The sequence below is a fragment of the Melopsittacus undulatus genome, chromosome 4 (assembly GCF_012275295.1).
Source record: "Melopsittacus undulatus isolate bMelUnd1 chromosome 4, bMelUnd1.mat.Z, whole genome shotgun sequence".
Lineage (NCBI taxonomy): Eukaryota > Metazoa > Chordata > Aves > Psittaciformes > Psittaculidae > Melopsittacus > Melopsittacus undulatus.
The window spans coordinates 99,915,016-99,939,250 of NC_047530.1; the positions used below are offsets into that span (position 1 = coordinate 99,915,016).

The 24,235-nt window shown below is 41.2% G+C and overlaps 1 protein-coding gene across 1 annotated transcript in view; it reads left to right on the plus strand.

Annotated features, from left to right (window-relative positions):
• The window catches only part of SORCS3 (sortilin related VPS10 domain containing receptor 3), a 298,778-nt gene that overhangs the window by 196,967 nt on the left and 77,576 nt on the right, over positions 1–24,235 (plus strand). The window contains exons 6-7 of the mRNA XM_034062014.1: positions 10,960–11,024; positions 17,886–18,004. Coding sequence (XP_033917905.1) covers positions 10,960–11,024; positions 17,886–18,004 — 184 coding nt within the window. The remainder of the gene's footprint in view (positions 1–10,959; positions 11,025–17,885; positions 18,005–24,235) is intronic.

Here is a 24,235-nt window from a genome sequence, read left to right on the forward strand (position 1 = left end):
GGCATATGGGGATCTCCCATACTGTCACAGCTTGGCAAAGCTAATCAAAAACTAGGCTGCCAGGCTGACAGTAGTATCATATTTTGTGCTTTTTGGCTAGCAAAGAATATACTCCCACTTCTGTGTGGGATTCATCTTAGGTTTTGGCCTTTGTTCTATACCATAGTAATCTCTCTGCTTCTGCACAGATGGATGAATTTTCAGTGTGGGAGAGAACCCCTCTTGTTTTAAGATGGCTGAAGGAGAAACCCTTGCTAGTTGTTTTAAAAATCACCACTGTTCTGAGAAGTTTAGGAATGATCTTTTCACATATTCTGATTATGGACTTAAAGTTCCAGCCATTTCAGTCAGTGGCAAAGCACCTGTTGGCATCAGGGAGCAAGCATCTTTCCTGGACCCAGCCTCGCTTCTACCCCAGACCTCATTCCTTGTGGCCTACTTGGTTTTCAATAAATGCACATTTGTAGGGGGTCTTACAGCTCTTGTTTTTGAGGCTGGAAGCATTCTTGCAACAGAGAAAATTACAATCTAATGGAGAATTTATCCTCAACAAGTCCATCAGTGATATCAGGGATCATTTCTGCTTGAAACTAGATTTTCCATCATATCTCAAAGCTGTTCAGGTAGATTTTCTCAAGAAGAATCAGGGAGGACCCAGGTAAATTCCACTTAATTTCTCTGAAGTGACTTCAGCCTCTGAACCTTTGAAAGTTTTGGTGCCATCAAGTTGAACAAAAACAGTTGTTTTATTTAACAGAAGGAGCTGAACTCATGCTGTGCAGAAAGAACAGTCTTATCATGGTAAAGCAGACAAGACATTTCTGCATTCATTTAAATGTGAGCCATTTGTGTCTCTCAATACCATCCATTAAAGATAAGGAGGTCCCTCTTTATGCCTTCTGCCTGTTGGAAATTAACAAACTCTTAAAATGACAATTCATCAGCAGTTATATGAGGCAGAATTCATTCTCAGCAAGAGAAGAAACACCCATCCTTTCATTCCCTGGCATTCCCCTGAGCCTCCTCTGTAAAATGAGATGAGTTTAACTCTGCTATTGTTAAGCATAGCAAGCATGAAGCTACATCAGAATGTAAGAGCGGGAAGGAGTATCTTATTAGCTGCACTACAGGTTCTTTTAAATAATGTTGATTCAGTAACTTGTCTCTTGCTGCTCATATACAGAGCAAGGGCGAGAAGCCAGTGAGTGAGACTGTTTCACTCGCATATTTGTAGTGAGCTAATTAGAATAGCAGTGGTTATCATAGCTCTGTAATTATCTCACAGATAATTGTCCTCCACTGGGCAGAAGGCAATAAAATGGGATGTAGACACTAAACAGATTTCCATGTGAAATATCAGAAATTCTGCGGCTGAGAGAGAAACATACTGACCTGTGACTGCCAGCATGGACTTAGGAAATAATAATTAATACCTGTAGGCTTCAGAGCTGGAGTCAGTAGATCTGGATTGTCTCCCATAGGAGAAAAAACACTTTTTATTGGAAGAAAAGTAAAGAAAAACAAGCCAAAAACCCTGCCTTTTTTTGCCAAAGGGTGCAGAAACATTCTTAGGTTTTGCTCACAATACTTTTGGTTTTCAGGTTTTGACTGAAAATCTTTGAGGGAAGGAGACATGTTCTATTATAATACTGATTTTAAGGGCAATTTGTAATAGCGACTCCCTGAAGCCATTTCCAGATCTACTGTAGTTTCTCCAGAATTGTTTTTGATTTTGTTTCTTCATTTTTCTTTCTACAAATCATTAGATGTGAATAGTGCATTGACAGTTTGGAATTTTCCTTGGGGCTAGAAAACAGTAGAGTATTACTTTTCATTTAGCCTTGTACTTTTCTTTCCTTTTATTGCTCATCTGTAACAACAGATTAAGAAATCAACAAAGAGAAACTCTCTGATTACCTACTGCTTGACCATACATCTTTTTGTCTCTCTATTGTTTGTGCATCCATCTAACTTGGAACAAAACCCACAAAAGCTCCCTGGCTTCTCTGATCTCCCCTGCTACAATGTCATTCTTCCACTGATGATGGAGACACTCACAAGTGACTGTGGCCGTTTTGTTCATATATCCTCTCCATTCTATTGGTGAGGATGCTTCTAGTTTGAATGCAATCCTATCTTGTCATGAGACACATGGTGATCTGCAGACATCCTGTCACTGTTGCTTTTACCCATCACAGCCATGCAGACTTGCTATTCCTGCAGACAGAGCCTTTCTTTGCAAATCTGTCTTCTGACAAAATCCTTATTGTTTCCTGCTTCTTTGTCTTTTCCTCTTGTGGATGTTGGGACAAATGAGCATCTCGTTCTCAGTAGCTAATTAAATGTGATATTTTTGGGGCAAGGAGACATGTTAATACATTTATGCTTGCTGGTCCAGAACAGAGTAGTTTATTCTCCTCTGTCTTTCTTCTCCTCCCACTTCTTTGTTCTATTCTCTCTTGTCTTTTTCTGGCTGATGGTTAAAGGTCAAAGAGTGAAATAAGCTACTTGTTCTCTTCAGCATCTGTAATGCAGAGAAACAACTGTCACAGGTTTGTGACATAAAACTAGTTTTTCATTGTGCCTTTCTCCAAAATGCAGAAACTGAACAACAAATTTCTTTATTTCCAGAATGTTAGATGTTATCCTAGGGTGATTCTTCACAATATCCTGCAACAGGGAATGTGGATACTTATCCTTCCTTAATTAATACAATGTACAATGCTCATAGGCATATGGGGCTCATCAGCATATCCTAATCGTTTTGCCTGTGCCAAGCTGCATACTGGCATTCTCTCTTTGGACAATTTAAGTTTTATTTTTATTCATCTACTGCTGCATGCATTTATGAAGTGATGTTTTCACTCTGAAGTTTTGCAGAGGCCCTGTATTCTATCTCTCTGTTAGTAGCTGAATCACAGCCTTGGTGTTTCAGGCATGTCATATATGCAGTCAGAAAATGTTGTTACACGTGGGGGCAATTAAATACACAGTGAACTGAGGATTCTTATTTTCATGTAAAACATTGCTTGAATGGGTCATGTTTAAGATGCTTTTGCTAGGAGACAAACTCAGAGGAATATTATGTGCCTTCTAAACATTCCCTTCAGGAGGGGAGCAGTAACTCCAGTGAAGCTCTTGCTTCACTGGAGCAACAGTGAAGAGCTGATGGCTTATTTGAACATGTACTTTGCTTTTCTGAAGTGGTCAGAAACGGGGCTGATTCATGTTTCCTGAAAAATCAAAGCAATAATCTATAGCAATTCCCCATGTACATGACTTTCAAAAGACAGTAGCCAAGCACTGGGCAAACATTAATTAACTGGGTTTCATAATATAGTAGGCATTAAACTAATTTTAAACCAGTGCAGGGAAAGATGAAAGTCACTCAGGATGTCAATGATCAGTCTTGGAAGAGAAGCAAAAACTCTGTGCTTGAGCTTCATAGATCTGAGCAAAACATAGCTGGCTAGAAAATGTCATTTGCCTGATTGATTATTTTTTTCCAAAAAGCTGAAAGAAACACCCCCAACACCACCCCCATACCACCAGACCCCACAAACTGTTCTACTCCCACATTTTCCATTGGGAAACAATTTATTTTCCAATGAAAGATTTTTGGTTAAATATAATGGATATTTATCTGGAGTAGATTCCACCCTCCCAATAATTTGGCAAAGATTTATCACCAAAATGACTTTTGCACACTAATTTCTGCATTTTATGTTTCTACTTATATTTTATTCCTCTCCTAGTATAAAAAAAAAACCTGATGTGGGATGGTGGGGAAAGAAAAGGATGAGAAAGGAGACAAAGCTACCTAAAAATGCGTCATTTTTTAGTATTCCCTAAAATATACTTTTATTTTTCTTTCCTCAAAGGACTTAAATTTAGAATATTAAAATTAAAAATAAAGGAGTGTCCTGCAGAAAGTGCCTCTTACTTCAGAATGCAGAACAGAATCCCTTCTGTTGGAATGTTTTGAACTTGTCTGCCATAAAGTTTGCAGACCTCTAACCCAGGTGAATCTCTTCTCTCCTCTCTAGAAATGCCTTCTTAAAATTATCACTGTTTGTCTTAGATGCATGTGGGACAGACTTAATGGTATATTGTGCACTAAAGCTTTGAGGTGTCTTCAAGACAGTAACATCTTAACTTGATGAGATGATGCTTCATTACTTCCACCATATCCCAGTGCAGGTGCTGCTAGGACTTGGCTTCTCATTCAATCAGCATAAGCCCTCAGGGCTGTTTTTATACAGCCCAGATCAGCTGTGGCCTGATGAATCAGGAGTAGCAGACTGCATGGGAGTGGGTTATTTAGTTGGTAAGTTAGTGGAGGAGTGTGAGTGTGCCTGGGAGCACATCGGCTATGAGTGCTGGCTTGGCGTGTCTGACAGATCAGCTCCCTGCATGAGTCTCAGTCCCCATGAGAAGTAATTCCAGGCACTGCTGGGAAATTAAGATGCCACCTCCAGCACATATCCTGCCGCTGGCCCTTTCAAACCTTGACAGGGTTGTGAATAAAAGATCTTTGCCTTTCTGCCCACATGCTTTTTTGAGTTTATTTCACAAAAGTTTGGTTACGTTTATTGGGATTTATAGTATAGGTTGGGGAAGAAATAGTAAAGCACTTTAAAGAACTGACCTATTAACTGGATTAGAACTAGACAGAATTATTTGTACTTTCTTAGTTTCTGGTATTAGCATAGGGAGGAAGGAAAAAACATGGATCAACAGCAGCTTTGTTCTGTTGATAAATATACTTTATTCTCTGGCTCAGTGGCATTTCTTTCCCAGTGCTGTTAATTTCTGTGATATAGTCACCTTCTGTGAAGAGGAAAAAATACTTCAGTATGCAGCAGAGCCTGCTGTCCTGTGTGGATTCTGTAGTGACTGGTGACAAGGTTGAACCTAAATGTCAGCTTTTTCTTCAAGGACATGTTTGATTTGGACCTCTTTCCTCTTCCTGGCCTGCTGCAACCAGGAAACAGCTGTGTGTAGCAACTTTATAGTTCTGGGGTCTGTAATCCGCTGAGTTTACAGGTAATTTCATTCATTAGGGACTGTAGTGACAGGACAAGGGGTAACGGGTTAAAACTTAAACAGCAGAGGTTTAGATTGGATATAAGGAAGAAATTCTTTACTGTTAGGGTGGGTGAGGTACTGGAATGGGTTGCCCACGGAGGTTGTGAATGCTCCATCCCTGGCAGTGTTCAAGGCCAGGTTGGATGAAGCCTTGGGTGATATGGTTTAGTGTGAGGTGTCCCTGCCCATGGCAGGGGGGTTGGAACTTTATGATCTTAAGGTCCTTTCCGGCCCTAACTATTCTATGATTCTAATTTACAGGTTTAGACATTCAGCAGGTAGTGGGGATGAGATGCAGGTAGATAGATACATGTATGCACATATAGAAACACATGCAGATGTTGTTTCTGTAGTGATAACAGGCAGAACGCTTTCTTAAAATTCATTGGGACCTTTTTAAAAAAAGGATTGGTTTTGCTGAAAAGAAAATTAGCTGAGAATAAACTCTTGGCAATTTCTTTTCCCTTATCTTGCAAGCTAAGTCTCTCAACAGTTACTTTTGCTGATGTCCAGAATTGTAGCATCACGGAAATTAGCACTGGAAAAGACACAGAAAGCTCCAGGGACCTGGCTAAGTCACTTTCTTACAGTATCTTCCTGCCCAGCTTTTTTCCAAGCGTCATTTGAAATATGCTGTGCAAGGAGGTTTTGTCCATAACTCTTCAGAGACCTCATCACGTCCTACGCCATGCAGCAGCTTCTCCCCCTGTTCAGCCACAGAGGATAATACTATATTTATGTGTTTAATAAATACTTTCTTTCCCCCAACAGTTCAACATTCGGATCTGTTCTTAATGAGGGTAGTTTATGTTGTATTTTCAGCCTGGGGTGTATGAGGCTTGTGTGCACATTGGCTGTTACGGACACAGAGATAATGCTTGATGGAGCCATTTTTAGACTTCACTGCAGTAAATAACAGATGAATACACAGAATCCCCTTGACCATCTGAAACTAGCTGCAGTTATTGATATCTAGACAAACTTGATGCCGTACCAGACGGAGAAAGTAGCCTGTTGGCTGTTGGTCCATGCTGGAAAGGTTATGTACGATATAGCAATGGTGCTATGTAAAAAAATACAGATTAGTTGAGCAGTAATTGTATGGATCAGTTTCTGCTCCCAGCTGCCCATATAGACCTAGACTTTTTGTTGCTTGGATGAATTTAGTTCCATGCGTTGCTTGCCTGGCACCACAAAGAAGTGCTTATTCACTGCTGGAACAGGATACAATTAAAATTACAGCAGACTAATTGGCAACATCCACTAATTTGACTGCAGTTGCCTGCAGCAAGAGGATGTGGTTTTCCCCCTTTACCTATTATTGCACAATAAATGTGCCTTGTTCCTTCCCATCTCTAGCCCTTGTCTACTGCACAACATCCTGCTAAGTAGTCTCCATCTGTTTCCTCTGTCTCTTTACATGAGCAGTGACAATTGCCTTCAGTCTGACATCCCAACCTGCAAAAATGAGTTTCCAAGTTACCATCTTGGGAAAGTCTCAATCTGTTGTAAAAGTTTTGATTTTGATTTCAAAGCCAAAGCTGAGGAATGCCATCTTGACTGGTCAGAAGTAGGCACACCCCTGGTAAAAACCTCAGTCCAGCAGATATCAAACCAAGTTTGAATGGCTGATTCCTCATTTTTACCTTGTTTTAAATCCTTAACAGAAACGTTGCTCACATCCACTCCCACCAGCTAATGGTTCCAGGAGAAGGAAGAACAGAGCTTCTCTTATTCTTTATAGATGGTTTAGGGAGCAAGAATGAGCAGCAGGCAGTCTGAATTGCTCAGCATTTTTGATCTAAGATGCTGGAGTAGCTAAATCTCAGTGCTGCCTTTTGTCATTAAATACCTGATGTCTGGAAAATGGGTAGAAAAAAAATGCAAAAATGGTTTCTTCCATGGAAAGGTAGTAGAGTTGGTAGAAAAGAGTGAGCTGAGGTGTGTCCTAGGCAAGAATCCAGAGAGTCTGTGGATTTCTTTTTTCCTTTCTTTTCATATGCTAGTTTTTTTATTTTCGACTAAAAACATTTCAGGAATAATTACTTACAATACAGCATCCTGTGTTTTCCTTGCCCTTCATGCTTGCTCTCCCCCCTGGTCAGAGATGAAATATTAGCAGAGGGGTCTAGTAAATGCGCATCCATGTATGCTTTTCCTTCAAGATAGAGATAAGGATCTTGCCAGGATCCTGTCCATCCTTCAGCTTTCAAGAACACACAGTCCTGTTCTGAAAAGAAGGGAGGAAAGATCTTGTGAAAATCAAGAGCTACCATGAGAACAGAAGAGAAAAGCAGCAGCAGAAGGTAGAAAAAAGTATCACTTGCTTCCTTCCTAATGGAATTCAGAGGCAGTTTCAATCTTAATCGGCCCGTGATACCGCATCAGCTGCAATAGTTGCTGCAGGCTCCACGTTTTGAAAACTGCCTTTGCAGCAGTCAGGGAATATGTCAGCAAGAAAAAAAAATGACCTTTCCTGTCACTTCTGCTTGCATCCTCTCAGCATTTTCACATCTGAGTGGTGATAAATGAATAGGGATTCTGGAGGATGTTGATTTAGTGTGGCTTCTCACAGTGAGAGTGCCTTTTGTCTTCCCCATGGCCATCCAAGGCAGCAGCGTACACGGGTGCATTTTGTGGACCTTGGTTTTGTTTATGCTCTAGAGTCTGTGCACATACAAAATATAGAGGTGAGCTCTGCCTACAGCCTTAGGTATGGCTCTGTGGCAGGAAAACTGTTTTCAAGCTGAGCTTAGGCTTGTAAGTGTTGTTAAACACTCTTGTCTCTGTAAACTTCTGAAATAGGGTTGCTTGTCAGCCAGAGAGCCAGGAAAACCCTTCCTGGCCACCCCATTCTGTGGGCTCCACTTAGCTTTAGAGGACATACAAGGGATGTATGTAAGTCAGGGGATGATGTAATCTCTCCTCGTCATAATTTACTTGCTCAACGAGTTTTGAGCAGTGAGTCTTCCAACTGTTTTTCAGAGAGATAATGTATGAGAAAATATAAGGCTGTGAAGGTGTCTTTTGTTGCTGCTCTTATATTGCCAGACCTGAGTGGTCATTGCAGGGAGTTCTTAAGACTAGAGAAATACCTACATGGGATGAAGGATTAGCTTTTTGGAGCAGCTGTGCTCCAAAATCTGCACTCATATCTTGCTCATTCCACTGCCTTTTTTTTTTTTTTGCATTCTTCATGTAAATCTTCTCCAGACAAATGGTGAGAGATCATTTACTGAAAATACCCGTATTCAGGAGTCAGAACACTGCAAAGCAAAGCTGTGTTTTTTGCCAGTGGGAATAGGCGAGGCATGAAAAAACAGCATTGATTGGGGATTTGTTTTGCAATCAGAGTCTTTGATATAAGAAGATGATCTAAGATACTGTTTGGGAGATGGAAGGATGACCGATGCAGTTAACTTTACAGGCTTGTTATCTGCCTGCAGATAACAGGAGCTTGTCTTGCTTTCGGCTTGCAGGAGATTGCTTTGTGAGCTTTTCCACTTGAAGTACTGTATTTGGTCAGCAGAGGAGGACTAGCGGGTGCTGTGTGCTGGTCCTGTTTTCATCACTGTTGTTCTGAAAAGAGCCATCAGACTTGTCAAAACTAATTAAGGAAACAAGTAAATGGCACTGGCACATTCAAGCTAGAATGACATGTTTCAGGAGACTCCTGTAGTCCCCTGATGCTCACTTAATAGGCATTATGAGTAGATCCACAGAGCTTGTGTATGCAAATGCACAGTGGTAATGAGTATTTTGGAATTTGTTTAGAAATACTTAGGCTTTTCTAATTCCAGTCCCTTTTAAAATGAACAGTATTGTGGCAGATGGATGTTTCTTATTCCCTGGGCCAGGAGTAGGTTTGCCCCATTGCTGTAGGGGGAGGGACTCAGGAGGTGCTGTGGGGAGCCTGGTGTTGTGGTGCCAGGGCACAGCAAATGGCTCTAGGTAAAAGGCTGGTGTTTGGCTTCCAAGAAGAAGCCTGGAGAGTGGGTGCTGGATTTCAGTATAGAGCCTGTTGGGAATGGCTGTGGGGAAGGTGCCTAACGCGATCCCAACCAGCACCTAAAAGTACTGAAATCACCACGCTTCATTTCATAAAGTTGTGATAGATGGAGGTGTTGTTAAGCCCGTACCTCTATCCCTATTGGCATGCAGGTGGGAGTCATGACTGCTGAACACCTGAAATGACAGCATTTAGGGCTACTTACGGGAAAAAGGCAGAAAACTTTGCTGTGGACTAGAAGGATGTGTGCCCTTTCTATAGATATATTGGGAAATAATGTTGCTGCACACCATAATGTTTTTCACTGACATTGTAAGAAATTCCTATTTGTCCTACTGTCACCTTTAACTGTGTCCAGATATTTGGAAGATTTGACACCAACAATTACACAGTCACAGGGACTCAAGACCATTCTGGCATCTTTACCAATAACAGGCAGTGCTTTCCTCCCTGTAGGATCACCCTGAAACTGATGGTAGCGATTAAAGAGCAGACTATTTCTCACTGGAAGTAGAATGATGAAAGCTCTGCCTGTGTGTGGCTTTGCTTTGTTGTGTTGGGGTTTCTTGGCCACAATTCGCAGTGTGCTGTGAATGGACTCGCTATTGATGTGGGGCTCTAGTTAACAAGCAGTGCCAATTTCAGTTACCTACACAGTGGGTCATAATGCAGTTGTTTTGACATTTGCAGCACTGGCGGAGCTTAGCTGAACTCCGGCACATTCATATGTTTGTCATTGCTTCAATTGCTATGTTTTTTGTGAGATCCACAAAAATGTATCAGAGCATCTGTATTTTGTTCTTTTTTTATGTCTTCTTTCTTTTTATTTTTTAATGTTTTAGCTGTTGATGCCCCAAGGATGAAAGAAGCAAAAGATTGTGATAAAAGTGTATTAGAACATTAGGGAATTGTGAATGTTGGCTGGCACAGAGGGAATCTATTATTTACAATCTACTGTATCAAATTCAGCTTCACAAAATTAGAAACTGATTTTTGTCGTTGTCCCTTTTTAATCTAACCCTTTGGTTAACTTAGAAGAAGCAGCTCCATAAATCACGTGGACATCTATGGATTATTTTTTTTCCCCTGCCAGCCATTGCTAGGACTAAATGTTCATCTCCCAGCCAGGACACTAATAACAACATTTCTGCTCTGGGCTTGACTTTCAGTGTGCCAGAAGGAAAACTGTCTTTGTAATGTGCCTTGCAAAACATTTTCAGGGAGGAAAATAATGCACAGGCAGATTTTACTTGAGGTGCTTCGGTTTCAGCTACTGAGCTTAAAGAAATTCATTATGCCTTTGTTTCATGATTATCAAGGGCTAATGCATGGGATAGTGAGGTGAATAATTCTTTCTAGAATTTTGTCACAAGTTCACCATATATATATATATTGCTGTTCCTTTGAAGTTGCAGAAACTGAGTTAGTAGCAAAATTGCCCAGCAAAACAAGGGCAGATCAGTCTCTTGTGTCACTGTTCAGTCAAGTGAGACACCTTTTAGTGTGCTTTCTATAATCATGGGGCTGCTGTGCCCTTGTCTTTCTTTCGATATTAAAACAGACGTCTGGTTTTACTGGATCTTGCAACCAGCTTGCTTTGTTTCCCCAGGAATGGTCATTGTAGTCTTGATCTTGTAGACAAGGGCTAGGCAGGTTCACCCAGCAGTGCCTGGGAAGGTGTCTATCTTATAAACACAAAGGAGACAAGCTGGTAGGAGGTAGGGAATCTACATACCAGGTGTAGCAAGTTAGATTTGAACTGGTTTTGCTTCTCCTCACCCTCTCTCTGTCTGATTGAAGAGCTAACTTGGCTTTTAGCTAACTTTGCTGCCTTCTTTCTCTCTCTTTTTGCCCCCAACCAGGTCGGTGGCTGGTTTGGATAAAGACCCTGACCTTGTGCACATGGAAGCCCGGACTGCTGATGGACGTGAGTGCCTGCAGCCAGTACTGAAAAAGTGGGCTTTGGAAGTGGGAATGGAAAGTCACTCTACTTATTTTGTGTCTCCATTTACATCTCAGTTGATAGGAAAGATGCTGGTCATGGGGTTTGGTGTGATGGGTTTGGTGTGAGGAGTTCGGTGTGAGGTATACTCCTATCTTTAGCCCCTGTCTGGGGGGAAAATTCGGAGGCTGCAGGGCTTGTGTCTGTGGAGCATCTGAGCAGTAGCACAGTCTGTTGGGTTAAGGACCTTTCTATTCTGCTCCCTATTTAGCTTTTTCAGTGTCATGTATTTTACATGAATCATAAGGAGTTTGGCTACCAGCCCTGTGCAGTGCAGCCTCTGTGCATTTCCAGAGGTGTTCAGAACAACTGTGGTGTATCTGCAAATTTGAGAAATCGCCTACCATCAGATTTCTCTCCTGGTCAGAATGTCTCTATGCCCCAGGTACCTTTTGTCTCACAATGAAAGTATTTTTCAGTCTTGCTCATGATGTATGAATAGGTGCTCCATTCCCAGACATTACAGGCCTTGAAAAGGTGCCTGGATCTGAAGTAAGAAGTAGAAAAACTGTAACTCTTAACCCCTCACTGAAATGAATCTAGTCACATTTGCAGCAGAATGGATTCCTATGTAATTAACCTTCAGTGAAGAAGACAGTTGGTATTAGAAGGAAGTTACTTTTTCTATCACTCTCTCCAAAATGTTTTAGCTATTTCTCACAGGAACTACAGCACAGTAATGCATCTGCTCCTGGGCTGGAGCCAGCTTTTCTCCAGCTCAGTGCCACCCCAGTAGTGGGACATGTGTCCCTTTTATGTTACAAGGACAGTGTTAGAAAAACAGCATGGGATTGAATTTGTAGAGGATTTCTGTGAAAGGCCTCATTTTTGTTGGCTGCAAACTTTTCTCTGCTTTAGTCAAGTGCTGCATAGGCCAGATGCTGTGCGAACAAGCTCTTGTCTATCAGGGTGGCTTCTCTGAGGCTGTGGATCTTCTAAAATCACTCATTGGCGTCCCACTGATATTTAGTGATGGCAGCTGAATAAATAACCAAGCAATAAAAGCTTGGGGGTGACAGCTGTTTGTTGAATGTGTGGAAAAAGCAAAACAGGCTAGCAGGTGGGTGGGCAAGGTAGGGAGGCTTCTTCAGTGCCTTTGTTGCTATGAGTGCTGTGGCAGGGATGCTGGGAAAAGTCGCCAAAAGCAAGTAAAAAAAGCGAGTAAGCAAACAAACTGCTGATGGAGTTTATTTTCAAACTAAGTTTAAACTTGCTCACCCAGCTTTTTGAATATTGGATATGTCAAGGATGTAGATGTTTTATTTGAAAGATGTAACCCCAGCTTGCAGACAACTTCCTTCAGGTCTTGTTTGCTGTGGGGGTTTGCTGTTTGTTCTTGTTTTAATGTATAAATTCAGCATTTTGCAATTGGCAGTTGATGGTATTGAGGGCTTCGCTGGAAGTCAGATGTAACCAGGAGCGTCTGCAAAACAGCCCATTGCAAGCCATTGTCCCAGCAGACAGCAGGCACAGGAGAGACCTGGCAGGCTGTGCTGGCCCTGCTGGCATGTCCTGCTGGGGGACAGCACTAGAATGACTCCTTTCCCAGCCAAACACAGCACAACACAACCACGCTGCTCCAATTAGAGTTTCTAAGCCTTAAAACGATATTAGTTTGTGTTACAAAACATCGACTGCCTCAAAGCTATAGCCTCACCTGGTGTGAAATGGTACAGCTCTGTGTCCTTAGGAATGTAAGTCTGAACATCTCTCCTAGTTGGCTCTGTAACCAAAATGGGTTTTCATGCTCTCAGTGAAATGGTTGAGGCACTTACACCTGCAGGAAAATGGGTCCCTGCAGTTACTTCCCCTTGATCAGAAAGTTTCTGATAAAAGTTTCCCTCAGTAGTTGGGAAAATGAAGGGGTGTCTTTCTTAGTGCGTCTTAGGTCAGTCTGGTATCTCAGTCACTTACTTGATGTGTTAACAGACACAGATTTGAGTATTGCCATTGCTCAGTTCAGGTACAAGGATCCACACCATCAATGTCCCTGGCCACTTGAAAAGTACATAATTCTAGAGGGAACGTTTGTCTTTCCTCTTCTGTTTTCCTTCATACTTTCCATTTAAAAAATAAACTGGGGGCAAATGGTATTTAAAGTTAGGCTCCTGGACTTGATGATTCTTTTTTCTCCTTCATTTAGCAGTAATGGGACTGAAGAATGTATCTAATACTGATTCAGACACTGGAGCCTGAAATATGCTTTGTATCTGGGAACAGGTGGTGGGGCATGATAGAGTCTTGTTCATCCAGTCAGGGCTATCAATAAGCCCATGAAGCTGGGAGATGGAATTGCTGTTCACCACTCTGGTGTCTGTCCTCCAAGATATCTTGCCTTATGATTTTGTCTGTCCCAGTCATTAGGAATGGTAGGGTCCCTGCAAAAACATCTGCCACAGTGTCTAGTCCCCTTAAATATTTGCGAGAGGCTGATAATGCTATTGCCTAGCTGATCTCAAGCTGTTCCTGTCTTTTGTGGCAGATGAAGTTTTTAATATATTTTTTGACATCTTGGCAGAGCTATTGCAGCAGAATAATAATCTAGGCTTGCATTTTTAAATTATAAAAACATGTCGGAGCCTTGGGCACTGTACCTTCTGCCTGGGTGTAATAGGCAGCAGCAAGGACAGGTTTGGATGCAAGGGAACTGTTACAAATACACTGACACAAGCACCCACCAGCACTTCTGGGAAAGATATATTAAACTTTCTGATGTTCACTGGGATAATCTTCAGATAACTCACAGATCCAGTGCAATAAACAGTATTTTAATTAAAGGGAAAAGACACACACACACGCACCCCAACCAGAAAGATAAAACAAGGTAACTAATTCCTGGGGAATAATTACAATCCTGTCTACATACATAGTTTTTGTTTCCCTTTGGGGGAAAAATTGTTGAGGCCAGTTAATTTTTTTCTCCCTCCCATAGTAACCTTCACTGTCAGTTTGTGATTTTAAGTCTTGCCTGGCACCAGGACATGAGTTAAGCTGAGCCCGTTTGCCAAAGAACTTGTTTCGAACAGCTACCCTTCTCCCTGTTAGCGATGCTGGCCAACCATGCCTGCTTTTAGCTGCCTTGTTAATGCTGCCAGGAAGGAGCAGACCTTGCTGTCCTGTCTCTCTGTAAGTCACAGTAACCTGCACTTAAGTCTGCCCTTTGCATCCTTCAGCATAGTGACAGGTTTTACTGTTTCAGTGTCTTCCTTCAGGGACCCATGTCTTTGAGTATTATCCGCCAGAGAAAGCCTGTGTGCTCCTGCTTCCTGCCAAAGCTGTCATGACTGGTGGGCAAAGAAGAGGCTTAGTAGGTTGGGTTATTTCACCAGTTTATCACTGCAAATTTCAAGAAGTTGTTTCAGTTTCATTGCTTTTAAAAAGGGTAAAAATACACTCCAGATTCTCAAGATGGGAGACGGTGTTAATTAGCAATGGGAAGGCTCACCTGCAAAATGGCTGCATGTCTGAGAAAGCCATTCCCTAATCCTAAGTGAGATAAATTGGTGGGAAGGGTTTGTGTGCAGTTATGGATATTGTGATTTGAGCTGCAGGAAACCCTCCAGGCTGCTTGATGTCCATATTGCCTTATTCACAGATGGGCTGAGAAAGTAGCTGGATGTTGGGTTATAAGCATAGGAAGTTTTTGAGGCTGTCTAGGAAATGGGGAGATCTTCTCAATTCCTTTTGCAGTAGAATGTAATTAAACAAAGAAACAAGCAAACAAAAATATCCCACAAAAACCCCCAATCAAACAAAACCCCCAATGCCTAAACCCTCTAATCCTGACGTTGTGTGGGACAATATATAAATTGAAAATAATCCCTATGTAAAAGCCAACCTCCCTTAAGGCATAAACATCCCACTTAAAGGTAAACAAAGCTTTAAGGCGCAACTTGGGTACATGCCACCTACTCCTCTGGGCAGCTGTCCTTTTTCCTTGTGGCTGTGCAAATCAGGGCTGAAAAATTAACTCCTTTCAGAGAAAGGGGAGATAACAGCTTCTCTCTTAACTGACATTTACACTGAGGAGCCCTGTAGTTTCTATATAGTGTAAGATGTACTCTGTGACTGGGACGGTAGCTCCTGAAGAGGTCATACCTTTCAAGAAGCTTAAGCAGATTCTTGGGGTTGTTTCTTGCTTTGAGTCACAGACAAATGTGAACATATTTTTTACCTGATTTTTGGACATGTTTTAAAAGGAATTATATTTAATTTTCTGTGGGGCAGCAGGAAAATAAGCAAGACTTGAACTTACTTGGTGTCCAAAAGCAGACAGGTTTGAAGATAGGATTTTTGTGTCTGTGGGTTGGGTTTTTTTTTTTTTCATAGCTAGCCTTGTGTTGTAAAATAGATGGAAATAAGTAAACAGACTAAATGGGAAATGGATAGTGAGATACCCCTCTTCTCCACCACCATCTCTATGTGAATATTAATCAGGTGCCATTCTTTGAGTATACTCAATTGCTGGTGTAACACACTCAGAATGACACATTTCCCAATAGTCAGGCAGCTAGTCGTCATGTCAACACTTGTGATTTATCTGCATTTTTTTGTGACAGGTTTTTATTCCTCTTCCCATTCTGTCACTCAGCAGCAGCAAATTATCCCCTTTTTGAAGGGATAAGAATATCTGAGCGACTGTGTGGGAGAACATACCAGAGGGAATGAGCTTCTAAAAATACGGTTCCTGACCTCTCCTCCTTGTTCTGCCTAATTTTAGTGCTACCTCATGGAACAAGTTAAGACTGATGAGCTCTTTGGGTAGCATGATGGTAGATAAGACCCTCTTGTTTTCTGAGAAGTTGCTTTTATCCACCACAGAGATGTCTTAGATTCGATGCTGAGGGGGTAAATAACAGCTCTGGACCAAATGTGTATGTGTCAGTTGATAAAGAACCTTAATTTGTCCCAGCTGAGAGTCTGACCTCTCTATTGCTTCTGGTATCTTTTGCTAGGATAAAGCACAACTCCAATACTCCAGTTATTTGGCACTGTCTCTAGGTTAGATATTTTTCACCATACACTTTAATTACCTCCAGGTACTCTGAGCTGGCACCAGCAATAGTTTCTGTTGCTTTAGCAGCATCAGTGGGACTGTTTTCATTATTGTACCAGACCTATGCAACTGCTCTGTATCAGCCACGTAGCCCTTATTAACCTCAAATTCCCAGTGCCTCAACCCAGACCCTCAACTGCGGTCTTTAAATGTGAACCTTTGGTCCTGCGATTGGGCATGAGGCTTTATTAGATTAAAGCTTGGTTGTAGTTTGTGACTATTTTATAGACAATATCTTTTTAAAAGTTACTCTTCTTGTTATTAATGCCTCTGATTCGCATTCTTTTTGCATTCTTAAGATTCTATTGGTGGGATGAGGCTTTGGAAAGGGAAACTGCCAGTTTGTGAATCTTGTCTTTGAATCAGGAAAGGCAGTTAGCTGAGTGTCAGAAGATTTCAGCTGTGTTCAGTTCAGTTTCTGTGCTTTCCAAAGAACCATATTTTTCTGCCACTGGAATGACACAGACCAAGAGCAATAGCAGGGGATGGGATGGAGAATTCTGTAAGCAGCTTTACTAGGCTAGTTACTGTCCTTTTAAAGTTCCCTTTTACGTTTCTGGGCTCAGTTTGACAGGATCCTTGTTAAAAGGTGCAGTTGTGAACAAAAATCACCACACTAGGCTCACCCTTATACACTTACTGTTTTCTTCACTGATGGTCTGTTCTCACCCTTTGTAGAAAAGGGAACAAGTGTGTGAATTTAAGAAGCTTGTAGAAGTGTTGCAGTGTAAAAGATATGACCCTTTTATCGCTGCAGCTGTCATCTTAGTTGTATTTTCATTTTCTTCCTAATTTGCAGTTCTTAGAAAGGCAATTGAAAGGCAGAGATGGCATATTTAGATTGCATACATCCAGAGACACAGTGCCTTGGTTATTCTGTTTCATGAGATCCTTTCTTAGCCTAAATGAAATAATGCTTAATCCCTTGCCAATTTGCTGGAGGTGAGCACATCTCTTCTTGCTGCTCCAAGCAACTTTCTGTGCGCCTGCCTTTGCCTTATGTCTTCCTCATGTTCTTCTCCCAGTCCTGTTCCTCTCAAGCAATGCCAAGGCCTGACAAGGCATCCTATTACTGTGACGGTCTTATCTTCTCTCTAGACAGAAGTGTTTGATGCCACTTGCAGTGCATATAACTACTGTTGTGACTCTTCAGCTAGTCATGCTATTTCATGTCCATAGTGTTTTCATACCTAGTCTATATTGGCTATAAAGACTTAATTTTGAGAGATGCTTGTAATTTTCACAGCAAAATAATATAATGCTGGTTTGGGCTGTTTTTTGTCTCCTTGTGTCTTACAACTATAATTAAAACCATCAAGGCTATAGTATTTCAGAGGGAGGATGGGAATATGGTTCCCAACAGGGTAGTGTCATTGATAATTCTACCTGAGCGGTTTTTGAAATCTTCTTCTGTTCCATATGGCCTCATCATCAATTTTCTGATGCATTTATGATTTGTACCCTCCACTTATGGTTTAAACTCCAATATCCTGAGGGCTGTCTTCACAATGGGGAAGGGAAGGATGGGTGTGGAAGTGTGTTGTATTTCTGGCTCCATAGAGCAGTTACATTTTTAAAGGCTGGATGTAGATCATGCAGTAACAATCCATCAACTTGGAGCTGAGGTTAAGGCTTCCCTTCGGAGACCTTTTTTTAAGCTGCTGATGACATTTGCAGATAACAGGCTCTTGCATGGGCATTTCTCATGTATGTGTATTCTCCTGTTACAGACACACACTATTTGACCTGTCGGATCCAAGAGTGCTCAGAGACTAAAAGGAGTGGGCTATTCTCGCGCTCCATTGATATCAGCTCCCTTGTTGTTCAGGATGAATATATCTTCATCCAGGTATGTTGGCTTGGTACAAATGTGACATGAATTCTGTCTCTGTGAGGTACTTGTTCTATGCAATAGAGGAGGTGTATTTTTAGGACTGCAAGTCACGAGTCTGTACCTGCCTGCTACAGATTAGCAATACAATCTGAGATAAAACAGTTGATTTCTCTGCTCATCACTTGTGTCTTGGTGAATCTAATATATTTTGTAAGTTCAATCACCAGTAATCACAATGGTCCATGAGGTTCACAGAAGCTCTAATTTGCTGTTGTGTCTACTTGGATGACACAAAGAAGCTAGTGATGAAGTGGAGAGGATAGAGTAGAACGGAGGAAAGGTGTGAATGATCATTTTAACAAATTGAAAAGTTTATGCTGATTTGACAGTCAATGCTAATGGAGTGAACAAAAACTTACAGTAGGAGGTAAAATAGCAGAAAAATTGGAAAAAAGATGTTATAGGGCAACTTCAAAGCAGAAGATGGTTGTTTGTCAGCTAGTTGATGATTTTGGAGATGAGGAGAAAGTGACAGGAATTGAATAAGAAACTACTTGGTTTTGAGATTTTCTGGGAACTTGTGTGCTGGATGTGGAACAAGGCTACCTCTCCTAATTTCATACCTGGGGAAGTGCAAGAAGGAATAACACAGTATGGAAGAACACTTCCTGAATATGAGCCAGGCTGTAGAAAGTTCACAGGGCACAGAGATTGCAGACATGATGATGTTAACTGCTTTCCACCAGTGCTGAAGAGGAGGAATGAGATGAGATGGAGCTTGGATTGAAATAGTGCAGAAAGCACATACTCTTCCCTTTTTGAGCAACACTGGGTTACATTAAGCTCCTATTTTACTTCCTTGATGGAACATTTTTCATTAATGTCTCACAATTATAAAAAGGTTCTGCTCTGTTTATTGTGAAATTTTCCTAGAAATGGGAGTTTAAGTGGGAAGGCTGATAATTCTATGCTGGGATTTGGTGGAGGACAGGATCTCTATGACCTGGAGAACTCCACTACAAAAACTGCATGCACTTGAGTAACACCAGAAGGCTTCTCCCATGTGCAGGGGAGTCTGCTGCTCTGGAGATGACTGAATGCTAAGAGAGCCACAGCTCCCCTCATTCCTGCAGGAAACCCATCCTGCTACTGCTTCTTTTGGCATCCTGAGGGGACCTGCAGCTAGAAAACACTGAGAATGTAGCTTTTGCAACATAGTAAGTCATGATTTGACTAGAGGCTTTCCAACTGGAAAATGCTCTACTCTCCAAGGAGTATTTTAGAGACGCTCTCTTAATCTGGTGGTTTATGTCTGAGAGCATTGTAGAGCATCCACTTCTTTAAGGCCAGCACGGGGCTTTACAGATGTTTCTTATTCCTCAGCTCCCACCTGTATCAAAACAAGGGTTCTCTGTTTAGAAATGTGAACTCTCATTGAGAACATCTGCCTGGTATGCGTATTCCTCTGCCTCAAATTAGCAGTGAGCAGCTCAGGCTAATAGCTGCTAATTGCTTCAAGTTAAAAAAGGAGTGTGTGTGTATACAAAAACATGCATGTATGTATATGTGCCTTGACTAACCTTAGCAGTGTTTTATTATAGCTTAATGGGTGTTTGAAATTAAAAATTATATACCCCCACTTCCAAAAAATGTTAAATATGCACTGCCCTGGGTTCCGCTTAAACCGTGACATACACACTGGATGTGTCTGCAGCACTGGGCAGGAGGCTCTACCTTTCATGCTTGTCTATCACTTTCCCTATTTTTTACATCACACTTTCAGGATTTCTGCCTGTCCAGAAGCCTGTCAAAAGTGGCTGCAGAAACTGGGCATGGATTGAGTCCATGTAGTACTCGAGTAACACATGGGCACTTCACATTCACAGCACACACCTCTCTGAGCTGAAGGTGTGTTAAATCCACCGTGTCCACCATATGGTTGATAGGCTATGCAGAGTGTTTGCTCGGTACATATGTAGGAGTGCTGATATGTCCTGGATGTATTACTTTTACAAGCTATGTGATATGGTGGCCTATTATGGGATGCATCGGATTGATGGTGTGTGCAGTGTCCTGTGTGTATCAGTCAGTCTGGATAATCTTGGACAAAAATATGGGAACCAGCTCTTTTGAATTTCAAATATTAGAAATGAATAAATAAATATCAAATTAAATGCTATGAATCTGGTGAGGTTTAATAGCTGCATAAAGGATGGGGGTGTGAGTTCTGATCCGTCTGTGCTGGAACATATCAGAAGTAATGTCTTGGAATAGAGAAATGAAATAGTTTCTTTTAATTTTTGTCATACAAGCAGTAAAATTTTAGCCTAAACTGGTTGATCAGAAGCGTGTGGAAAGATCAAAATCTTCAGGGGCAATTTGTCTTCTATTGCACTTATTGTGGGATAAGACTAGTCTCTTTGAATATTGCTTTTCCATTAATATTAGAAGGAAGCTAAGTATAGCCTTATGACAGCTAAAATGAAGGAAGATGAATCCCAGCTATTGATATCAACATTTTAGATTGTCTGCATAGTTATTTACGAGTGAATATCCATTCTAATCAAGTTGATGAACAGGCCTGTGGTTTAAGAATCTTGGGAAGCATTAACCTGTGTAACTGTGCACTCAAAGCAAATGTGATACTATGGTGCATAATGGATAGGGGAAAGAAGAATACAGAAGATGTTATAGTTCTATTATAAATCAATGATTCCTTATCATGTGGAATGCTGTTGTGCAGCACTTCTGAAAGGAACTTGCAGAACTGCAGTGCAGAAAAAGAAAATGATCCTTGAAAAAAACTTGCCCATGAAGAGAGTTTGAAAAGACAGGGACTGGTTACCAGGCAAAGGAGGTAAATAACAGCACATGATGAAAAATGTAAAAGGTAATGAAGAAGGAAGGAAGGAATAGCTACTAAGAAAGAGTAGGAAGAATCCTTATGAATAAAACAGTAGGTGATAACTCTGAATTTATTGACTTACTTTCTATTTGATTGATCAATAATTATTTCAGGATGCCTAGCATATCACTAAGATGGGATAATTCTGCATAAATTGATATATCAAGAGAAAATCTTACTCTCTGTTGTGCAAATAAGTTTTCTTTCAGTTCTCAGGATTGCTCTGATGTAGCCAGGAGCCAGTTTCATCATCATCTTTCATGGTTAATACTTAAAATTCGTACATCCTACAGAGCAGGTCATTTATTTGTGAGAAAACCTTGGAATATGTCTGAATTTATTTATTGTACCAAATGGAGCTAACTTGATGAGCAACTTTGCCATTAAGGTCAGTGTCAGTTGTGTTCAATTATATAGCTGTGCAGTAGTGAAGCCCATACTTTTTCTCTACAGCTGTAATGTGCCATTCTTTATAGCTGTACCACACCTTTCCTTATTGGCGCCTTTGAGTACATGCTAGTGAGATAGTATCACTTTCTAAACTTAGGTGCAGAGATAACCTGCAGCTGCCTATAAGATTTGACATCCTGACAATTACCTGAACTGCTATGGTATTCTTATGTGCAGAGTCTACATTATAAGACCCAGGGGTCAGGGATAGTCTTTTGTTTTATGGATGAATCTAGTGTATTGATATTTTGAAGAATTGCTATGGTAAAAATGAATCACAGGGGGAATTCTGGGGAAAGTATTTTCCAAGCAAGTCTTATATCAAAGTTTCTAATGGAATTACTCAAGTTGCTGAAAAGAGTCTAAAATGCAGTAGGCTGTAATGAAAACGGGGATTATTTTTTCAGGAAATTCTGTTTTGAGTGAGAAAGCATTGTTTGGAGGAAAAATTGTTATTTCCCTATAAGTAAACAAATAACATTAATGCTACTTAGTTCTTTAAAGAGAAGAGCCATAATGATCTGTGTGTTTCCTTGCCAATGGATGAAAACATTCCCCTGGAAATGAATGAAAGCATGAGCAAGTTTCATCACTTATTGCAGGGAGTGAGGAAAGTCTTGTTCAAAAAACCCTCAGTACAGTGTTGCTTATTTGTGTTGGTGTGAGAATGCCTAAGGGGGTATGAATATGACAGTGCATTCACTGGAAATCAGCTTTGCTCTGGGACAGTGGTTTCTGCAGAAAGCAACTTTTTTTGTGAACAAACCTACAGCTGCCATAGGGACCTCATTGCTATTGGAAGTAGTTGTCCCAGTTACCCAAAGGTTATGTGCAAACTGTTTCAGGTGCAACAGCTCTGTGGTTCTGCTGGAGTCCCATGCTGGATGAGCCTGGTTGCTAGCAAGGACTGATGGCATTCCCAGGGCACTGGTGCAGACCCATGTAAGGAATGTATTTTCACACAAAAACCTAGGTATTTGGAGAGGTACAATAATAATGATTAAACTCTTCAGAGTGTGTGGCATGAAGACTGCTGGTAGTACTGCTGTTATAGCACTTTTGGCCTAAGGATGTAAGAAAGTCAGTTTACAGGGAGAGGTAGCATTTTTTATGAGATTGGAATTGATGGAGTTGTAAAAGGGACAGATAAGCTTTTAGGCATACTCACAAGATCCTAAGGGACTTGAGGAAAGATTTGGTCTCTGAAAATTGTCTTTTTTTTCTCTTTTCTGCAGCTATAGATGTAGGTCTCATAAGATATGTTTCCTCCCACTATTAACCTTGCTGTGTTTTCCTTGTATAAACCCTTCAGTGTGCAGCTTTCCTCCCAGAGATCATACTAGTTTTGCTCAACATGCAGTTAACACTGTCCCCATTTCTTCCTTAAGCCTCTGTCTTTGTCAGTGCTTGGAGACCCTGAGGGTAACTTTGGCCTTTTTGATTTGAACTGGCTGTAAGTCAACACAAGGATGTGTGGATGGGTGATCAATACTTATCTTCGTTGTTTTTTATGTCTTTATTTTCCTCTACTGTCCTGAGAGGGTGCAGCTGAAGTCAATCTTAAAAGTAACTCAGACTTCCAGCACTTTCCATGGCAATGGCAAAGCTACTGGGCACAGAAGACTGCTCCTGAGATTTAGAAGCTGGTTTGGATTTGGGGGTGATGCCTGCTTTCTCTAGCAGGCCAAACAAATGCCTTTGGAGATGAACACTCTCAGATCTGCCTTTGGCTGATGGTCTTACTTCATAAGGACAAGCAATGACACTTTCAAGCTCTGACTGGAAAGGGCTGCTGGCTGTTTGTTTCAGATGCTCTGATTCATTTCCACTTTAAATGGGAAGTTCTTTGTGCCATTAACGAGAGAGCTATGCTGAAAGGCAGTACATTAGCACTTCTCAAGGTCTTTAAAGAGTAGGAACATGGGTGCCCCTTCTTTCAGCTCCAATGGTAGAATTTATCATGGTCTTTAACTGAAAGATGAAATTCATAAGAGGCTCTTGATTCTCACCTGGCCCCTCTCACCATTCCTTCTCTTGGGAACCTTTCTTGGCAGCTCTCTTTGACATTTTCTACTATTTGCGATTCAGTCTCATGGGATCTGCACAGCTCTCTCTTGACTCCAGATTCCTTCACATCAGGTTGTCCTGGGACATATGTTGGTCCAATGTCCAAAACACTAAGTTGCGCTGGTGGTTGCCCTTGAGGTTGATGTGGTAAAGGAAGGAGTGTGAATGGACCTGAGAGGAAAGAGTCAGCCTTGGTTGTGATTTATAATCCTGAATGTGTCAGGGTCTGTGACATTGCTATTTAGAAGCAGGGGATGGTATTTACTCGCAGCTTTCACATGCAACAGTGTGAGAGCAGCTGCAGTTCTTATAGATGGCAGGACTTCCACGTTGAAGGTGAAAAGGTTAAGTCAAAACCCTCCTCTTTGATGCTGATCATGTGTCTGGCTCTTCTTCACCTTCTGAAGTAATTCTGTGCTTAGAAGACTTTTGCTTAATTCAGACAGTTGCACATCAGGGCAGCACCTCGGCCTGCTCAGTAGCATGAGTGAGAGAGAACGAGCAAGCCCAGAATTTCTCCAGATGTTGTTGAGTGGTTGAGCTAAGTGTGGTTCTTATAATACATATCTGAATAATTCCCCTGGTTTAGAGGAGCAAACACTTCTGCCAAAAGCTGTTGAACCAATTCAGTCTTCTTTTGCATCAGAAAAGTCTCCTTAAAACATATGCAAATGTCAGTATTCACCCACAATCACTGATAGCTTCTTATAGAGCCTATGGATAATACTGCCTTTTTTGGATGCCTGGAGTCTCATCAGAGTGTGTCAAAAAAATTCAGCTGAAGTTGTTTGATTGAATTTTATTTTTTTGGTAGAAAACAGGTT